The sequence below is a fragment of the Ictidomys tridecemlineatus genome, chromosome 10 (genome assembly GCF_052094955.1).
Source record: "Ictidomys tridecemlineatus isolate mIctTri1 chromosome 10, mIctTri1.hap1, whole genome shotgun sequence".
NCBI lineage: Eukaryota > Metazoa > Chordata > Mammalia > Rodentia > Sciuridae > Ictidomys > Ictidomys tridecemlineatus.
The window spans coordinates 96,501,609-96,519,389 of record NC_135486.1 but is presented as its reverse complement, the minus strand read 5'-3'; the positions used below and the strand labels follow the sequence as shown (position 1 = coordinate 96,519,389).

The 17,781-nt window shown below is 38.6% G+C and overlaps 1 protein-coding gene across 3 annotated transcripts in view; it reads left to right on the top strand.

Annotated features, from left to right (window-relative positions):
• The window catches only part of Olah (oleoyl-ACP hydrolase), a 65,769-nt gene that overhangs the window by 46,238 nt on the left and 1,750 nt on the right, over nucleotides 1–17,781 (top strand). For 2 of the 3 annotated variants that reach the window (XM_040277591.2, XM_078023479.1), the window contains exons 6-10: nucleotides 370–500; nucleotides 5,747–5,885; nucleotides 7,556–7,655; nucleotides 8,324–8,493; nucleotides 17,340–17,422. In XM_040277591.2, the coding sequence (XP_040133525.2) occupies nucleotides 370–500; nucleotides 5,747–5,885; nucleotides 7,556–7,655; nucleotides 8,324–8,493; nucleotides 17,340–17,422 (623 nt within the window). Of the gene's footprint in view, nucleotides 1–369; nucleotides 501–5,746; nucleotides 5,886–7,555; nucleotides 7,656–8,323; nucleotides 8,494–12,930; nucleotides 13,142–17,339; nucleotides 17,423–17,781 lie in introns of those variants that run through there. The other variant, XR_013426734.1, reaches the window with a different exon arrangement.

The following is a 17,781-nucleotide window of genomic DNA, read 5'->3' as shown; positions in this document are numbered from 1 at the left end:
AAGCACTTGAGATTGAAGATACCCACAGACTGTTTGGATAAAATCATTTCCTGAATTGGGAAGAAGGTGATTTCAAAATTGACAATTATACTGCTTTCCACTAGACAAAAGGATATATTTTTCCTAAGTGTTATACATAAATATTTGACTATTTCACCAACATCCCTAGGAGTTTATATATTCAAACTGTCAAACACAGACCATTAAAAACCTTTTTTGGTCTCTTTTTAGAAAAAAAAATGCCATTCACTTCATATTTGAAAATACATTTCTTATAATTAACAAAGATTTCCACTAAAATGCACCTAATTCAGTTTGGGAATTTAAGTGATATGTGTAATGTTAAATATATTTGATTTTTCTTTCTAGGAATGAGAAAGTTTTCAACTGCTTATACCCAAAGCCCAATGCAATCTTTAAGCTGATTTGTTTTCCATGGGCAGGAAGTGGCTCCACTTATTTTGCCAAATGGGGCCAAAACATTTATGATTCTATGGAAGGTAGGTTGATTTTTATCATTATCTAAGCCATCTAATTAGGTTAGATAACATGACATATAGGAATGTGAGTTCGTGAGTTTCTTGGATCTGTGTATTATAATTCTTATTTAACTTGGAAGACTTCCAGTTATTATACCTTCAAAAATATCTTCTCTGCCTCTCTTTTTCCTCTCTTTTTTTCTATGCTTCCCACTTGATACTGTCCCACACCTCCCTGAGATTCTGTTCAATTTTGAAACCTCTTCTTCTCTATGTGTTTCCATTTGAATTAACTGTCCTCTCTTCCTAGGACCTTCTTTGTTGGTTGCTTCCCCCCAGCATTTTGAAATAATAATAATAATAGTAATAATACTGAGGCTCGACCTGGTGCCTCATACATGCCAGGCAAGTGCTCTACCACTGAGTCACAATCCCAGCCCTCCTTATAAATTTTGATGAAGTCCAACTTAGAAGTTTTTTTTAATATGAGAAGGTTTTTAGTTGGTGCTTTTTAAGTTTTTCTTTCATTCAAGATCTTGTTGTAGTGTTATATCTGAATACTCATTGCCAAACTAAAGACCACCTACATTTTCTTCTGTTATCTTCTAGAAGTTTTCTAGTTTTGCATTTTACATTTGGTCTATGATCCGTTTTTGTGAAAAGACTGTGCCAGAATTTTTTTTGTGTGTTTATAAATGCCTAATTGTTCCAGTGCCATTAAACAATCACATTCTTCCTCCATTGAATTATCTTTGCTTCTTTGGCAAAGTTCAGTTGACTGTATATGTATGGCTATTTCTAAGCTCTCTATTCTGTTCTGCTGGTCCATTTGTCTATTCGTTCACCAATACCACACTGTCTTGATTGCTGTAGCTTCACAGTAGGTCTTAAAATTAGGTAGTTTCAGTTCTTCATCTTTGCTCTTCTTCTTCAGTGTTGTGTTAGCTTTTCTGATTCTTTTGCCTTTCTATATATACTTTGATTGGTTTTATGGTGCTAGAGATTGAACACAGGGCCTTGTACATGCTAGGCAAGAACTCTACTACTAAGGACCCCCCCAGCTCCCATTTAAACTTTAGAATTAACTATTAGTATCCACAAAAATTGTTAGATTTTAATTGAGATTGCATTGAAATTGTACATCAAGTTGTAGAAAATTGACATCTTAACAATATTGTGTGTCCTCTTATCCATGTACATAAGGTATTTCATCATTTATTTAAATATCCTTTGATTCTTTCATCAGAGTTTTATCACTTTCCTTATATAGATTTTGTACATATCTCTTATTAGATTTATGGCTAAATATCTATCTCACTTTCTCTTTCTGATGGGAATATAAATGAGATCTTAGTTTTAATTTCAAATTCCAAATGTTCATTTCTGATGTATAGGAAAGCAATTTAATTTGTGATATTATTATTATTATTATTATTATTATTATTATTATTATTATTATTTTGTACTGGGGATTAAACCTGGGGCACATTACCACTGAGCTTTTTAGAAAGGATCTCCTTAAATTGCTGAGGCTGGCCTGGAATTTGTGATCCTCCTGCTTCAGTCTCCGGAGTGATTAGAGGCATGCACCTCTATGTCTGCCTTGTCAGTTTTCAACCCTAGGTCTTTGATTTAAGAATGTTCTTCCTTTTTAATATGTAATGCTAAAAATTCTCCTCTAATTACTGCCTTAGCTGCACCTTACAATTTTCAATGTTTGATTTAATTTTCTTTCAGTTCACAATATTTTCTAATACCTCCCATGGCTTATTCTTTATTAATTAGAATTGTTTTGCTTGGTTTTCAAGTACTTAGAATTTTTCCAGATACCTTTCTGCTATTTCTACCTAAATGTGTTGTGAATCAGAAAATGCATTTTGTATTGTTTCAGTTCTTTTAGAATTAAATATGTGGTATGACACAGAATACAGTATACTTTGTAGAATACAGCAAATGTACCATTTCCACTGGAAGAATGTGTCTTACATCACATAGCATGATGTTCTCTAGTTCCAACCATTTATTACTAAATACCATGATTTCGTTCTTCTTTATGACTGAGTAAAACTCTATTGTGTATATGGATTGCTTAATCCATTCATCAATTGACACCCAGTCCTTAAAAAAAATATTGTTTTTGAAATGGGGTTTCAATTTTGTTTTCAAAAACAATATTTTTGCCCAGGCTGACCTCAGACTTTTAATCCTCCTGCCTCAGCCTCCCAAGTCATTGGGACTACAGTTTTGTATCATTGCACCTGGCTTGCCCTTTATTTTGAAGTCCATTTTGTCTGATGTGAATTACAATCATTCTCATTTTCTTTTACAATTGTTTGCATGATTTATCTTTTCCTATTCTTTTCTCCTTTCTTTGTGATTTATACTTAAAACGTGTCCCTTATAGATAGCTTGTAGATGTATTTTGCTGTGTTCAAGTCAATCTGATTATCTCTACCTTTTAATTGGAGTGTTTGAGTCTTTCACATCATTATAATTTTAATATGGTTAGATTAGATCTACCATCTTGCAATTTGTTTTCAAATTTGTACCATATTTTTTCCTTCTATCTTCTCTTTTCTTTGGAATTAGTTTTTTCTTTTTTAAAGACTTTCATATACCTCCACCACTGGGTGATTAGCTCTAAATCACTGTTTTATTTCTTAGTTATTTTTTTAGCATTTCCAAAATGCTTTTTTAATTTATCACAATCAACATCCAAATTTAATTATACTGCTTCATTTTCGATGAAATGTTACAAGAGTCAAAAGAGCATTGTTACTCATTCCCCGTCTTGAACTTTGTGCTGTTTTCAATAATACAATTCCTATATATTATTTTTGTGTAGTCGATTGTCTTTTGTAGTGTTTTAAAATCATAAAAATTCTTTTGTATTTATTTACATGATTTTCTTTGTTCAAGTAGACTCCAAATTTCCATCTGACATTTTTATTCTGCCTAAAGAAGTTACTTTAATATTTATTTAAGTGCAAGTCTGCTGCATTGAATTCTTTTGGGTTTGTGTGTTTAAAATGTCGGTAGTTTTCACTTTTGAAATATGTAGTCACAAGTTATAGAATTCCAGCTTGTCAATTGTCCTCTCCCAAATTGTCCTCTGGCTTGAAGTTTCTGACATGAAATTTACAGTCCTTCTTACATTTGCATCTCTAGGCCTCTCTTCTTTGGATGCTTAAGATTTTTTAATTATGTTTTTCACAATTTGATTATGACTTGCTTTGATGTGGTTTTCGCTGTTTATTCTGTCTGGGTTTTTTGGATATGTGACTTTATAATTTCTATCAAATTTGGAAATATTAAGCCATTATTTCTTCAAATGTTTATTTCCTTTCTCTCTGCTCTCCTACTGGGACTTCAACTCTATTTATGTTGAATTGACTCATATTTTACCCACAGGACACTCATCTATTTTTCCCCTTTGGTTCTATGCCTTCTATGCTTAATTTTGGATAGTTTCATTTTCTAAATGTTCCAAGTTCACAATTACTTTTTCTTCGTGTCTAATCTGCTGTTAATCACATCTGGTGTGAGTTTGTGTGTGTGTGTGTGTGTGTGTGTGTGTGTGTGTGCGCGCGCGCGCGCACGCACATGTAGGTGTTTAATTTTGGAGATTTTATTTCACATCTCTAGAAGTTCCACTTGGGTCTTCAAAAAAAATCTTCCTCTTCTCATCACATTTATGTTTTTATGTAACTATGCATATTCATAATTGCTGTTTTAAGGTTCTAACCACATCAATTGTTATTTCTTGTCTATTTCTCATGTTTGCATCCCCTTCCCCACTCCTGGAAACACATTATGAGTCATGTGTTCCCACTTTTTCAGTATGTTCTGGTGAATTCTGATTAGAAACTAGACATTGTGTTTTTTTTTATATTATTGATTGTTGGATTTTGTTGTACTCCTTTTTAAGTGTGTGAGACTTTCTCCAGCACACTGCTATTTGGGATCAGCTTGATTCTTGATTCTGGAAAGACTTACTCTGTGTCTGTATTCATGAGGAGATACTTGTCAGTGCGATTTAAAGGAAGTACGGGTGCTTCTAACACAGGTGCTACTTTGATGCTACTAACAGGTTCATTTAAGAGTTCATTTTTCAATTTCATTTTTCTCATATTGTTAAAGTAACATAAACTAGCCTCAAATTTGCACAAATACAAGGCTTTGTTTAAAAATGTCTAAGGGCAGACTCCTGTAAAGAAAATAAAAAGGGAGACACAGAGACAAGGTGCAGAGACAGGAAAGTGGCTCTCGTTCAAGCCACCATGTTTATTTATACCAATAGGTTACATTAGGTCATTAGTACCATAACTACATTATTGTTTAAAGTATCTGTAAGGTTGCTTATTCTGCAGTTACATTTCACAGTTATAATATGCAATGTCAGGAGCTTTGTGCAGCTCTTAAGAAAGTCCATTGTTAAAGTTTGTGGGCAGATTCAGTAGCTTGGTGAAACATTGTAGTTATCTAGCAAGGAAGTTCCTTTATTCCCAGAAGTTATGCCTAAGATCAAGGTCGAAACTGATAAAACTCTTAACACAGAGCTTCCTTGTGAAGAACATTGCTACAGGGGCCAGGCATCCTGTGTCTTTTATATGGAAGTTTTCCAGCAGCCAGACATTCTGTGCCTTTGCACAGAAACTTCCTAGCCACTAAGCATGCCGCAATCACAAAGTTTATAAGAGACCTCAATCCCAACCCACATCCAGAGTCAAAAACCAGAAACTTCTGCTTTCTTCTTTGCCATTAGGAGAATATTATTTCCCCCCTCACAATTTCTTCATGGAGGGTTTAGAGTTTAGAGTTTACTGGTTTTATGTAGAGGACTCAGTTCTGACTCTCAAATTTAAAGCATTCCAATGTCTTGTCTCCCAATTCTTTTGGTCAGCTTTGAAACCTGGTGTTTTATTTTTCTGATAGAAGCAATGGCTCTCAGAATTGCCATTTTGTTGGTACATACTCACTTCTGAAAATTTCAGTCCCCTCTTATTTTATTCTTCCTCTAGGTTTTCCCTTTACTGTGACCTAGACTATGCATCTAATTACTTGCATATTTCATCTATCTATTTATTTATCATTTCTAGGTATTTTATGTTGTTTTTCTTATCAGCAAATTCTAAACTTTTACTCACTGGACTTGGTCATAATTTGCTTCTTTGGAAGTGCTCACATTGTGTAAATATAAGACCCTTTAAACATAACAGTACCCCATTCATTATCTGAAGTACTTACTTGTGTTTCCCAATATCCAGTGTCCTGTTTAAGACTTGCTGGAAGAGAAAGTCGACTGGAAGAACCTTTTGCAAATGACATCAACCAGGTAGTTGAGGAAACTGTTCATGCTCTGCTGCCAATCATCCAGGATAAACCATTTGCATTTTTTGGCCACAGGTATTTAAATATTCTAAAAGACAGCTGGGGGAATTTCTTCACAAATTTATGGTTAATGTAGAACTTCAATCAATGAACATTGAAGTTATGAAAAATTTAGCATAAATCTGTTATTGTTTTCTTAGGATAAATTCCCAGTATTTAATTTGAATAAGATGCTCTTTGTTAACACTCTTGGTATATATTTCCAAATTATCTGCACTTCACACTCCACTTATGGATATGGGGCTGGGTTGCCCTTTCTTTCATAAGATCTGTAAATATGCAATTTGCAGATGAATCATCCCTTGTTATTTTTTTTCTACAAAATATATCTACATATCTATAACTATTCACAAACTTTTGGGTCCCAGTATCCTTTTATACTTTCAGGATGCATTGAGGACTTCAAATATCTTGGGTTTATATGTGATGTATCAGTCAATATTTACTATATTAGAAAGTACAACTAAGAAATTTTAAACATTTTTAATTGCTAATTTATCTAAAAATAATACTAACAAGCAGGTATGGTGGTACATGCCTATAATCCTAGTGACTCAGAAGGCTGAGTTCAAGGCTAGCCTCAACAACTTAGCAAGGCCCTAAGCAACTTAGTGAGACTCTGTGTCAAAATAAAGAATAGAAAAGGCTGGAGATATAGCTCAGTGGTTTAAGTGCTCCTGGGTTCAATACCGCCCCTCCTAAAAAGAAACCCCAAACCAAAAACATAACACTAATAGCCTACATATGTTGTTGAATAAATAATGTATTTTTATAAAAAGACTATATTTTACCCCCCAAAAAATTGTAATGAGAAAACAGCATTGCTTTACACTTTTGCAAATCTCTTTACCTGCTGGCATGATAGAAGGCAGCTGGAGTCTAATCTCTCTGCATTTACATTCTTGCAATATCCCATATCATATAACCTCTGGAAAAATCCACTATGTACTCATGTGTGTAAAAAGGCAAATAACATTTTAGTGTTATCCTGAAAATAGTTTTGATTTGCTTGGCTACCTATTGGAGTCTCAGAAATTCTCAGAATTCCTCAAACCCTAATTCTTTAAGAATTGCTGACATAAACCTAGTGATACACATTTTTTAAGGCAGAAAAAGGAAATTTACATGAATTTCAAGCCTGTGTGTGTTAATCAGCTTTCCATTACTATAACTAAATACCTGAGATAATCAATTTGTAGGGAGAGAAGGTTTCCTTGGCTCATAGTTTTGAAGGTTTCAATCTGTGATTTCTTGGTCCTGCTACTTTGGATCTATGTCAGAAATATGTGGCAGAACAAAACCACTGACTTCATCACCTGGCAGTTAAAGAAGGGAAAAGGAAGGGGCAAGGATCCCACAAATCTACTTGAGAGGCACTTTCTCAGTTACCCAAAGACTTTCCACTAGGCCCCACTTCTTAAAAATTTTTCCTAATAATACCATGCTGGGAACCAAACCTTTAACGCATAACCTTTGAGGACATTCCAGATCCAAACTATAGCACTGAGTCATTGGTACTAGTGTGTCTGAAATATTCTTTATGTTGACACTAATGATAATAAAATAGTTATTAACCAATTAACTTACACTTTTGATTCTTTCATGATCATTGCCGTATTTATGATATTGTACCATCATGAGTCTTGCTGAACAGTTATCTTCATGTTTGTCTTTACACAAATTAGTTTGGGATCCTACATTGCTTTTAAAACTTCTCTGCACCTAAAAGAAAAATATAAGCTGGAGCCAGTGCACTTGTTTGTGTCAAGTATGACTACCCGCCTTGTAAGTACTTTCATTTACTTTGGAAAGAGGAGGGGAGGGGAGGGAAGTGGGGGAATAAAAATCAGGATGCTATTTACCTTTTTGGCAAGGTTTGGTCCGGTAAGGGAATGATGGCAGGGATACTATTTGCTATTGAAAATTCCTCAGATCTCTTTCAATGTCATTCTCTCTTCATTTCTCTGAAGCGCCCTTCATCAGTTCCCTGATAATCACCTGTGCTGCTCTTGCACCTCTGAGCTCATATTGAGCTTCAGTGCTTTTTCTCTCACTTGGGAGCTGAGAACTTAATCAATTTTCAGAAAAATGACCAACTAGAGCCAGGAAAAAAATCCTTGAAATTTGAAAAGTAGACAGTGATGTCCAACTTATGTAACTTTTAGTTTAAACTGTGGTTCCTGCTACTCTATCTCTCCTCTCCTTAAAAAGTCAGTGTCTGGCCTGGGATTCTGAGTTTAGTATGCCATTTTGGTGACACTATGAGACTCGAGTCACTGAGGAACTTTCTTTTCCCTGCTTTCATAGAGAAAGAATTCTCTCTTGAAGTCTTTAGATAAAGAGTTCCATTTGCCAACCTTGATTTAAGGACTTGACTTTAGATAGGAAGATTTTGTTTATGAGCAAGCTTGTTTTATACTGCCTTGTCCTAAAATGTTTGTTGATGTTTCCAGTCAAAGGCCTGGCCTCAAATTTCCAAAATTAACGAATTGTCAGAAGAAGAAATAAACTCTTTCCTTATAGAGTGTGGAGGTACCTCCATGACTTTTTTGGATGATAAACAACTTTTACAACAAAGTATTCCCAAACTGTTGGCAGATTTTAAGCTTCTCAGTAATCACAGGTAAGTAACTGAGACTATTTTGTGTGTGTATGTTTATAGAACAATACATATTGGCAGTTCTCAGAGGGTGTGGTTATGGAAAGGAAATATTCAAAGAGTTGGATTCCATTTCCTTTGGGGCCATTTGTAATATTTGTACTGGCTTAGAATGGAGACTGAACACAGATATTTTATTTGTAAAGATGACTTGCATATCTTTTCTTTAAAATACCTACATAAAAATATATATTATATATGCTGCATATATAAATTCATTTATATGTTGACATGTATGTTGTATCATATAATGGGTATTTATAGAATAAATGCCAAAGCATTCTCATCTTGTAGCAGGATCAGTGGGAATGGATCACTACTCATTGTTAAGTGTTGGGTAGTTGTTAAGTGAGCAGTAGTTGGCTAAGCTTTATTGTTAATTTGTTCCAGAACTCCTGGAGCTTCATGACATCACCCTTTTTCCTTGTCTCATGGGATGTCTGGATTAATGCTTGAATTTTCTGATAGAACGGAAATCCTAAGACTCTGTCAATCTTCCCCTAACAACCTAAGTCTACAAATGACTTTTTGTAGTCTATCATCTCCAGAGCCATCACTGTGGGACCAGCATTGGATCCTAGTTACCCTTATATACTGTCATGCATTGCTTCTATTTTGCCTGATCCTTGTTCTCTTGGTTTAAGTTCCTTGAAAGCAGACATTTGGGCTTATATTACTTGTTTTTCATCCACAAAGCCTGGAACAGACATTGGGCCACCATGGACTGTGCTTGCTACTGGATGTTTACACAGATAGCTACAAAGAGTGAAACAGATGTGCAGCACCTTTAGGACTGAGATAAACATTTCCATTTTCACACATCTCCTCCCTCACTGCCTATCTTCAATATGCTGTACAGTTCACAGTTAACCTCCTCGATATACTACACCTATCTATCTTTACATCTCTATCTAGAGCATCTTAGTCTAAATGTCAGTCTCATAAGACTAAGCTGAGCACATATTTGGGATCAAGAAATGCCAAATAAAGGAAAAAAAAACCCTTGAAATTACAAAAAAAGCTACAGTAGCCTGGCACAATGGCACACACCTATAATTTCAGTGGCTTGGGAGGCTGAGGTAGGAGGATTGGGAGGTCAAAGCCAGAAACTAAGCGAGGCCCTAAGCAACTCAGTGAGACCCTGTCTCTAAATTAAATATAAAATAGGGCTGGGGATGAGGCTCAGTGGTTGAGTGCCTCTGAGTTCAATCCCTGGTACCACCGCCCCCTGGTGGGGGGGAAGCTAGAATAATAAATCTTCATGTCACTAGCAAAAAAAAAAAGAAATCTCTTCAACCAAGGGACAGAATCAGAAACCCCTGGAAATAAACCTATGCACTTAAGGTTATCAAAAAAAAAAGTGCCAAAATATAGAATAAGGAAATGACACTCTCTTCTTTCCTTAATAAATGGTACATAGCCATATGCAAAAGAAGGAAACTGGACCTTTGCCTCATAATGTATATAAAGATCAACTCAGAAAGATTAAAGATTTAAACATAAGACCTGACAATGAAAACTTCATGGGACAGTCAGGGAAAGCTCCGTGACATTGGCCTGGGCAGTCAATTTTTGGATATGACCCCAAAAGCACAGGAAACAAGCAAAAATAGATAAATGAGATTATATCAAAAAGCTTTTCCATAATAAAGGAAACAATCAACAGAAGAGAAGACCTATGGATTAGGAGAAAGTATCTGTAAATCATACATCTAATAAGAAGTTAATATCCAAAATACATGAGGAACTCAAAGAACCAATAGCAAGGAAACCACCTGATGTACAAATGGGCAAAGAACCTAAATACACATTTCTTAAAAGAAGTTGTGCAAAACAGGTATAGGAAAAAGTGCTCAACATCACTAATCATCAGGGAAATGCAAATCAAAACCAAAATGAGATGTGGATGTGGGCTATCAGAGTTCTTGGGCATCTAGACTCTCTCAAGCATTCCCCCTAGGTAGGACCTCTATGTCTGGGATTTCTGGATGGGACTTTCTCAGGCCGGCTCTCCCTTCTCCCTGTTATAGAAAAATCTTGCCTCATGTATCTTGGTTGGCCTGGATGGAAAATTCTTGCCTCTTCCCACAAGCAGCAGACCTTTGCTTCATTGGGTTTTCTATTTTGTTTTGCAGAGCTGGGATGGAATCCAGGGCCTTTTGCATGATAGATAAGCACTCTGCCACCTGGTTACCCGCCTAGCCACTGTCTGCTTGGATTTGGTATAGAATTGTGTCATACTCCTTCCCCAAGGGTAGAGGATTGTATCAGTCCTTCCCCAGCAGCCAGGAGTTTTCATCTGTGCCCTGCCATGAGGTGTTCCTGCCTCTCTCCAGCAGTATAAGGCATTTGCTTAGAATGAGGGAAGGGCCCAGGTAGGTAGCAGTGTTAGTTCCTGTCCCACTGCCATCACTTACCTGCTGTCCCCTTTCCCCTCAGAGGGGGCTCCCTTTGGTCTCTTGTTCCAATCTTTCTTGTGGACCACTAGTGGAGGCCCATGGAAAAGAGCCTACAAGTCAGAGTGAGTTCCATCTGACCCACCATCCCACACAGTGTCTCCAACTCCTGTCAAAACTCTAGCTGATTTTAGACGCCTCTTTGGCACTTGGCTAGGACTGAGACTACGATACCCCTACTTCTCATTAGAGGGCCTGCATGTGCCCTGCACCACAGTTTCCCATGAGTTAATCTGTTGTTTCCTCCCCACACTCTAAGGGTGGGTGTCACTCTCCTAGTTTTTTCATCCTAGACAGGAGAGAAATCCTCGCTGGGCTATTGGAAGAGACTCTTAGTTCTCTCATGAACCTTGTCCCCTTACAGTCCATTCCCCACACTATATCCAGGGGGATGAGTGTCAAGTTTGATCATGACTTAACCCTGTAAGGGACCCGCAAAACGTCGGAGGAAGAGACCACCAAGAGACTGCCTCATGCAACAGCAAAAGGGTTTATTTGGGGACCAGCATGCTGGGGCTCAGTGCTCACTTGAATAGAGCAAAGAAAGATAGAGCCCTGAGAACAGCTTGAGAAGAGCTTATATACTTTTCTTGGAGAGGGCAGGGAGGGAAGTTCATTGACGGGTCAGGGCGAGTGGGCAGTTTGCCTGCAACCCAGTGAGGGAGTGCATCCTGCAGTTTGGCAGTTGGGGACAGCACATTCTGGGAACAAGATTAGCAAACAGTTCTCAGGATTTTAACAGTGTTTTGTTAAGCATATAGAAAAACAGAGTGACAAGTACCTATTTTATTAACCTTTCATTTTTTACTTCTTCTTCTGGCTACTTTTAAACATAAAAGTGATCATTGGGGGGTGTAACATTTTATGTTTGTTAGTGGAGTATATTGTTGTCTGATTACCATAAGTTTGACTTGTCTAATTTGGGCTTGGAGAAAGGAAACTACATGGTTAAGCAAACAGGGTCCTAGAGTTAGCAACAATATAAGAATTATTAAAGGACCGGCCAGGGCTGATAAAAGCGTAGTTAACCAGGGGGACTGTGTGAACCAAGACTCATATCACCCTTTTTGGGTCTCTCTCTCTCACTGATGCTCTTTAAGGCGTCTTTTAAATTTACTTATAGATTTTTTTATAACTCCAGTATGGTCGGCATAAAAACAACATTTTTCCCTCAATACAGCACAAAGGCCCTCTTCTCTCATGAAGAGGAGGTCCAACCCTCGCCTGTTCTGTAAAACAACTTCAGAGAGAGAGGTTAAAGATTCCTGCAAAGCTGTGATGGAGGTTTCTAATATCTTTAAGTTTTGGTCCATTGCTGTTGATAATTGGGTCATTTGTTGTGTCCCACGGACCAGGGCAGTGGTTCCTGTGCCCACCCCTGCAGCAATTCCCATTCCTAATAAGATTGCTAAAGTGAGGGATACAGGTTCCCGGCAAAACCGGATTGTATACCCCCCTATTTGATCTTTAAATGAACCTGCATCATGATAGAGCACTCTGGGAAACATCTGCACCATTATACAATTAATTGCATCTGTTGACCATTTTATGAAAACATAAGTAATGTTTAAGTATATAGAATTATACTGTTGTAGGGACGGACAAGGCAAGGCACCTAAGCAGCACTGAAGACAGGGAAACAGTCCTATTTGGTTGCAACCGGATTCAGAGGGCATTGCTTCTGTTGTAATCAATTAGTCCCCTGAACCCTAAGTTTAGGTAGTTTCAGAATTTTGTACTCAACATGTAAGGGAAGGGGCTCAGAAGTTCCCAGTCTGCAGAAGTTCACAAAAAGCAGTTTTTGTTTCTGTTTTTTTTTCTCTGTTCTGGGCAAGTTAACTTTTCAAGGACACCTGGGAGGGGGAGAACTTTTTTTTTCCTTGTCAGCTGTTACCATGGAGCCCAGTTGATAACTTTTTTATCTTAGAAATGTAGCCATCTCTGTGAAGCCCCAGCTCAAGGCCAGAGGCCTTGTTTACATATTTTGTGAAAAACTAGTAAGGGGGTGTCTAGCTTAGGAGTGCTGATTTTTCCAGCCAGTGGCCAAGTAGAACAGGGCAACATGAAAAGAGGAAGTTTATCTATACTGAACTCTTTTATAGGGACTCTTTTGCTGAAAGTCCTAAAGTCAGCCATGGTGAAGACTTCTGGAGAAGGTCAGTTAAGACTTTTCTGTGGGCCTGGTACAGATGGGGAGGATGGGGAAGGTGGTGCTGAGGGCAGCTCCATGGATCTGAGAATGAGGAAGGAGAGATGTAAAAGAATAATGGGAAAGGGGTTTGGAATTTTTCTATCAACAAAAACTTGAGTAGTAGAACAGGTAGAGCAGATTCCCCAAAAGCCTGTGAGGGACTTTAAATTTTTAGTAACCTGTTTTCAGTGATAACAAAGCAACTTTAAAGGCCATTTTCATTATATCTTGGTTAGGGGTCTGAGGGCTCTCCTCAGCTGGTTTGAGCTTTGGGTTAGCTGGTAAGAGGACCTGGTGGGACCTGGTGTGGGTACTGACAGAAGAAAAGAGGAGTGAATGGGTGGAGTCATGGCTTTAACTATATCAGTAAAAGATGAACATCAACGATTCACACCCCCAAGACTGATCAAACAGGCAAGCTATCCCAGAAATGGATAACAGATTACCCAGATGCCTGGGCAGAAACTGTTAAATTAGGCCTAGCCGTAAAACAACCTCCAATAATAGTGGAGTTAAATACCTCAGCCTCCCCAATTAATATTAAACAATATCCTCTGAGCAAAGAAGCTAAAGATGGGATAAGGCCCCATATTCAGAAATATCTGGCCTTAGGGGTCCTAAGGCCCTGTCAATCGGCCTGGAACACTCCCCTGCTACCAGTAAAAAAAAGCCAGGAACCTGGGACTATCGCCCTGTTCAAGACCTAAGAGAGATCAACAACAGAGTGCAGGACATTCACCCCACAGTACCTAATCCATACAATCTGCTTAGCACTCACTCACCTTGGTTCAAAGAAATTGCAGGCATTCCTGAAGGATCAAGAACAGAGTTTTCCACTAACCAGCTCACAGCAAAAGGAAATAGCTGAACGGGTAACAAAAGCCTGTAGGGTCTATCAATTGGTTAATGCTTACCCCTCCAAGCTTCCTGTAGAAAGGCGCCTTCGAGGAACCAGACCAGGACAATTTTGGGAAATGAACTTTACTGAAATTAAGCCAGCAAGGTATGGACTTAAATATCTCCTAATCTTTGTAGATACATTTTCAGGATGGATTGAAGCCTTCCCCACAAAATAAATAAATAAATAAATAAATAAATAAATAAATAAATAAATAAATAAAACAAAAAAACGATGCAAATGGTGGTCAAGAAGATCCTAAAAGATATTTTTCCAAGATACGGCCTGCCTAAGGTAATGAGGTCTGATAATGGACCGGCGTTTATGGCCCAGGTAAATCAGGGGTTAACCAGGACCCTGGGGATAAATTGGAAGTTACGTTATGCTTATAGACCCCAGAGCTCAGGACAGATAGAAAGAATGAATAGAACCATTAAAGAGACCTTGACGAAATTAAGCTTGGAGACTGGCATAGTCCAATTTTTTATGCTATAAAAGAGTTCAGTATAGATAAACTTCCTCTTTTCATGTTGCCCTGTTCTACTTGGCCACTGGCTGGAAAAATCAGCACTCCTAAGCTAGACACCCCCTTACTAGTTTTTCACAAAATATCTGAACAGGGCCTCTGTCCTTGAGTTGGGGCTTCACAGAGATGGCTACATTTCTAAGATAAAAAGTTATCAACTGGGCTCCATGGTAACAGCTGGCAGAAAAAAAAAAGAAAAAGTTCTCCCCCTCCCAGGTGTCCTTGAAAAGTTAACTTGCCCAGAACAGAGAAAAAAAAAAAACCAGAAACAAAAACTGCTTTTTGTGAACTTCTGCAGACTGGGAACTTCTGAGCCCCTTCCCTTACATGTTGAGTACAAAATTTTGAAACTACCTAAACTTGGGGTTCAGGTAATTAATTGATTACAACAGAAGCAATGCCCTCTGAATCTGGTTGCAACCAAATAAGACTGTTTCCCTGTCTTCAGTGCTGCTTAGGTGCCTTGCCTTGTCCGTCCCTACAACAGTATAATTCTATATACGTAAACATTACTTATGTTTTCATAAAATGGTCAACAGATGTGATTAATTGTATGATAGTGCAGATGTTTCCCAGAGTGCTCTATCGTGATGCAGGTTCATTTAAAGATCAAATAAGGGGACATACAACCCGGTTCCGCCAGAAACCTGTATCCCTCACTTTAGCCATCTTATTAGGAATGGGAATTGCTGCAGGGGTGGGCACAGGAACCACTGCCCTGGTCCGTGGGACACAACAAATGACCCAATTATCAACAGCAATGGACCAAAACTTAAAGATATTAGAAACCTCCATCACAGCTTTGCAGGAATCTTTAACCTCTCTCTCTGAAGTTGTTTTACAGAACAGGTGAGGGTTGGACCTCCTCTTCATGAGAGAAGAGGGCCTTTGTGCTGCATTGAGGGAAAAATGTTATTTTTATGCCGACCATACTAAAGTTGTAAAAAATAAAAAAAATCTATGAGTAAATTAAAAAGACGCCCTAAAGAGTGTCAGCGAGAGAGAGAGACCCAAAAAGGGTGGTATGAGTCTTGGTTCACACAGTCCCCCTGATTAACTATGCCTTTATCAGCCCTGGCCGGTCCTTTAATAATTCTTATATTGTTGCTAACTCTAGGACCCTGTTTGCTTAACTGTGTAGTTTCCTTTCTCCAAGCCCAAATTAGACAAGTCAAACTTATGGTAATCAGACAACAATATACCCCACTAGCAGACATAAAATGTTACACCCCCCAATGATCACTTTTATGTTTAAAAGTAGCCAGAAGAAGAAGTAAAAAATGAAAGGTTAATAAAATAGGTACTTGTCACTCTGTTTTTGCTGAGCCAAAAACCAGAAGGCTCTGAGAGCTTACGCTCTTCGCTGAGCCAAAAACCAGACTCTGAGTGATTGCAAAGGAAAAACAAGAAGAAGAAAAAGGAGGAGAAGAAGAAGAAGAAGAAAAGAAGAAGAGGAAGAGGTGCCTTATTTACCCCCTAAAGGAGTCTGTTGGTGTGTCTCCCTGTCTGGTGATGCACTCTTCCGGGCCAATGCACCAAATGTAAGGGACCGGCGAAATGTTGGAGGAAGAGACCACCAAGAGACTGCCTCATGCAACAGCAAAAGGGTTTATTTGGGGACCAGCATGCTGGGGCTCAGTGCTCACTTGAATAGAGCAAAGAAAGATAGAGCCCTGAGAACAGCTTGAGCAGAGCTTATATACTTTTCTTGGAGAGGGCAGGGAGGGAAGTTCATTGACGGGTCAGGGCGAGTGGGCAGTTTGCCTGCAACCCAGTGAGGGAGTGCATCCTGCAGTTTGGCAGTTGGGGACAGCACATTCTGGGAACAAGATTAGCAAACAGTTCTCAGGATTTTAACAGTGTTTTGTTAAGCATATAGAAAAACAGAGTGACAAGTACCTATTTTATTAACCTTTCAACCCTTTTGTGACTTATCATTCTGAGGATGACCACATTTTTCCATGTGGCCTGCCCCTGGCCCTTGCCTATTTCTTCACCTTGATTTCTCCCAATACCCCACTTCAATCTCTGAGCAATAAATTGAACTCCTTTTCTCTTTCCCTGCAGCCTCTGTCCTCTTTGCTCAGTTCTTTCCTGTTCATTCAGATCTTTAGATGCTGTCCACTTCCTCAGGGAGACCCAACTTGACCCTAGCCTGTCCTCCCTCCTGTCCCATGATCTCAGATCACCTGGCTTGGGAGTACTTGCTTCTCTCTTCAGTTGTCTGATTATTTCATGCACATCTCTCTCCCTGCCAGTCTCTCAGATGTAGGAGGGCGGGGCCTGAATTTGTTTATTTGCACGTCCCCAGCACACAGCATCCAGTTCAGTAAATATATCTGTGCTGTGAAACGGAGGTGGTGAAATGGAGGTCGAACCCACTCTTGTTCTGTACATGAGAACCTTCCCTGGACCATGGAGAGAGCTGGGAGGAATCAGGGAGGTCATGTCTGGGCTACAGCAGCCAACAGCACTGGTTGAAACCAGCCTCACCCTAACCCTGGGCCCCCCAAGCACCATCCTGCTGCCAGCTGTACATTCTAGAACTTAGATGAAGTTGGAAAATGGCCTGGATCACAGTGAGTCACAGGCAGGTTCTGATAGGGAGAAGTGTCCCTGGTGAAAAAATGTTTGCACTGTGGGAAGAGCCAAAGGTGAGGCCTCTGTTTCATTTCAGTGAAGCTATTAAGAAGAAGAGGTCCTGAGGTGTTGCTTAATCAGCTCTTTTTTTGTCTACAGCCTTGACATGCCCTCTAAGGCCGTTCTTTCTTGTGACTTAACATGTTTTGTTGGATCTGAAGACATAGTAAAGGATGTAGAAGGTGAAATTATTTTTTATAGTTTTGGGTATTTTATTGAAATTATGTGTCTGAAGATTTTCAGCAATTGTCAATTAGCAGTTACTGCAGTGAATAGAAAATTCGTCCCAGTTTTATTTAGTATAGATGGAGAGGTAATGATCGCATGTAAAATGAAAGAACACAGCTGGGCATGATAGTGAATGCCTGTAATCCCACCAGCTAAAGTAGAAGGATCACAAGTTCAAGGCTAATCTCAGCAACTTAGTGAGGCCCTAAGCAACTTAGTGAGACTCTGTCTCAAAAAACAAAGGTCAGGGGGCACTGGGGAATGGCTCAGTGGTAAAGTGCCTCTGGTTTTAATCCCCAGTAGAGGGATGGGT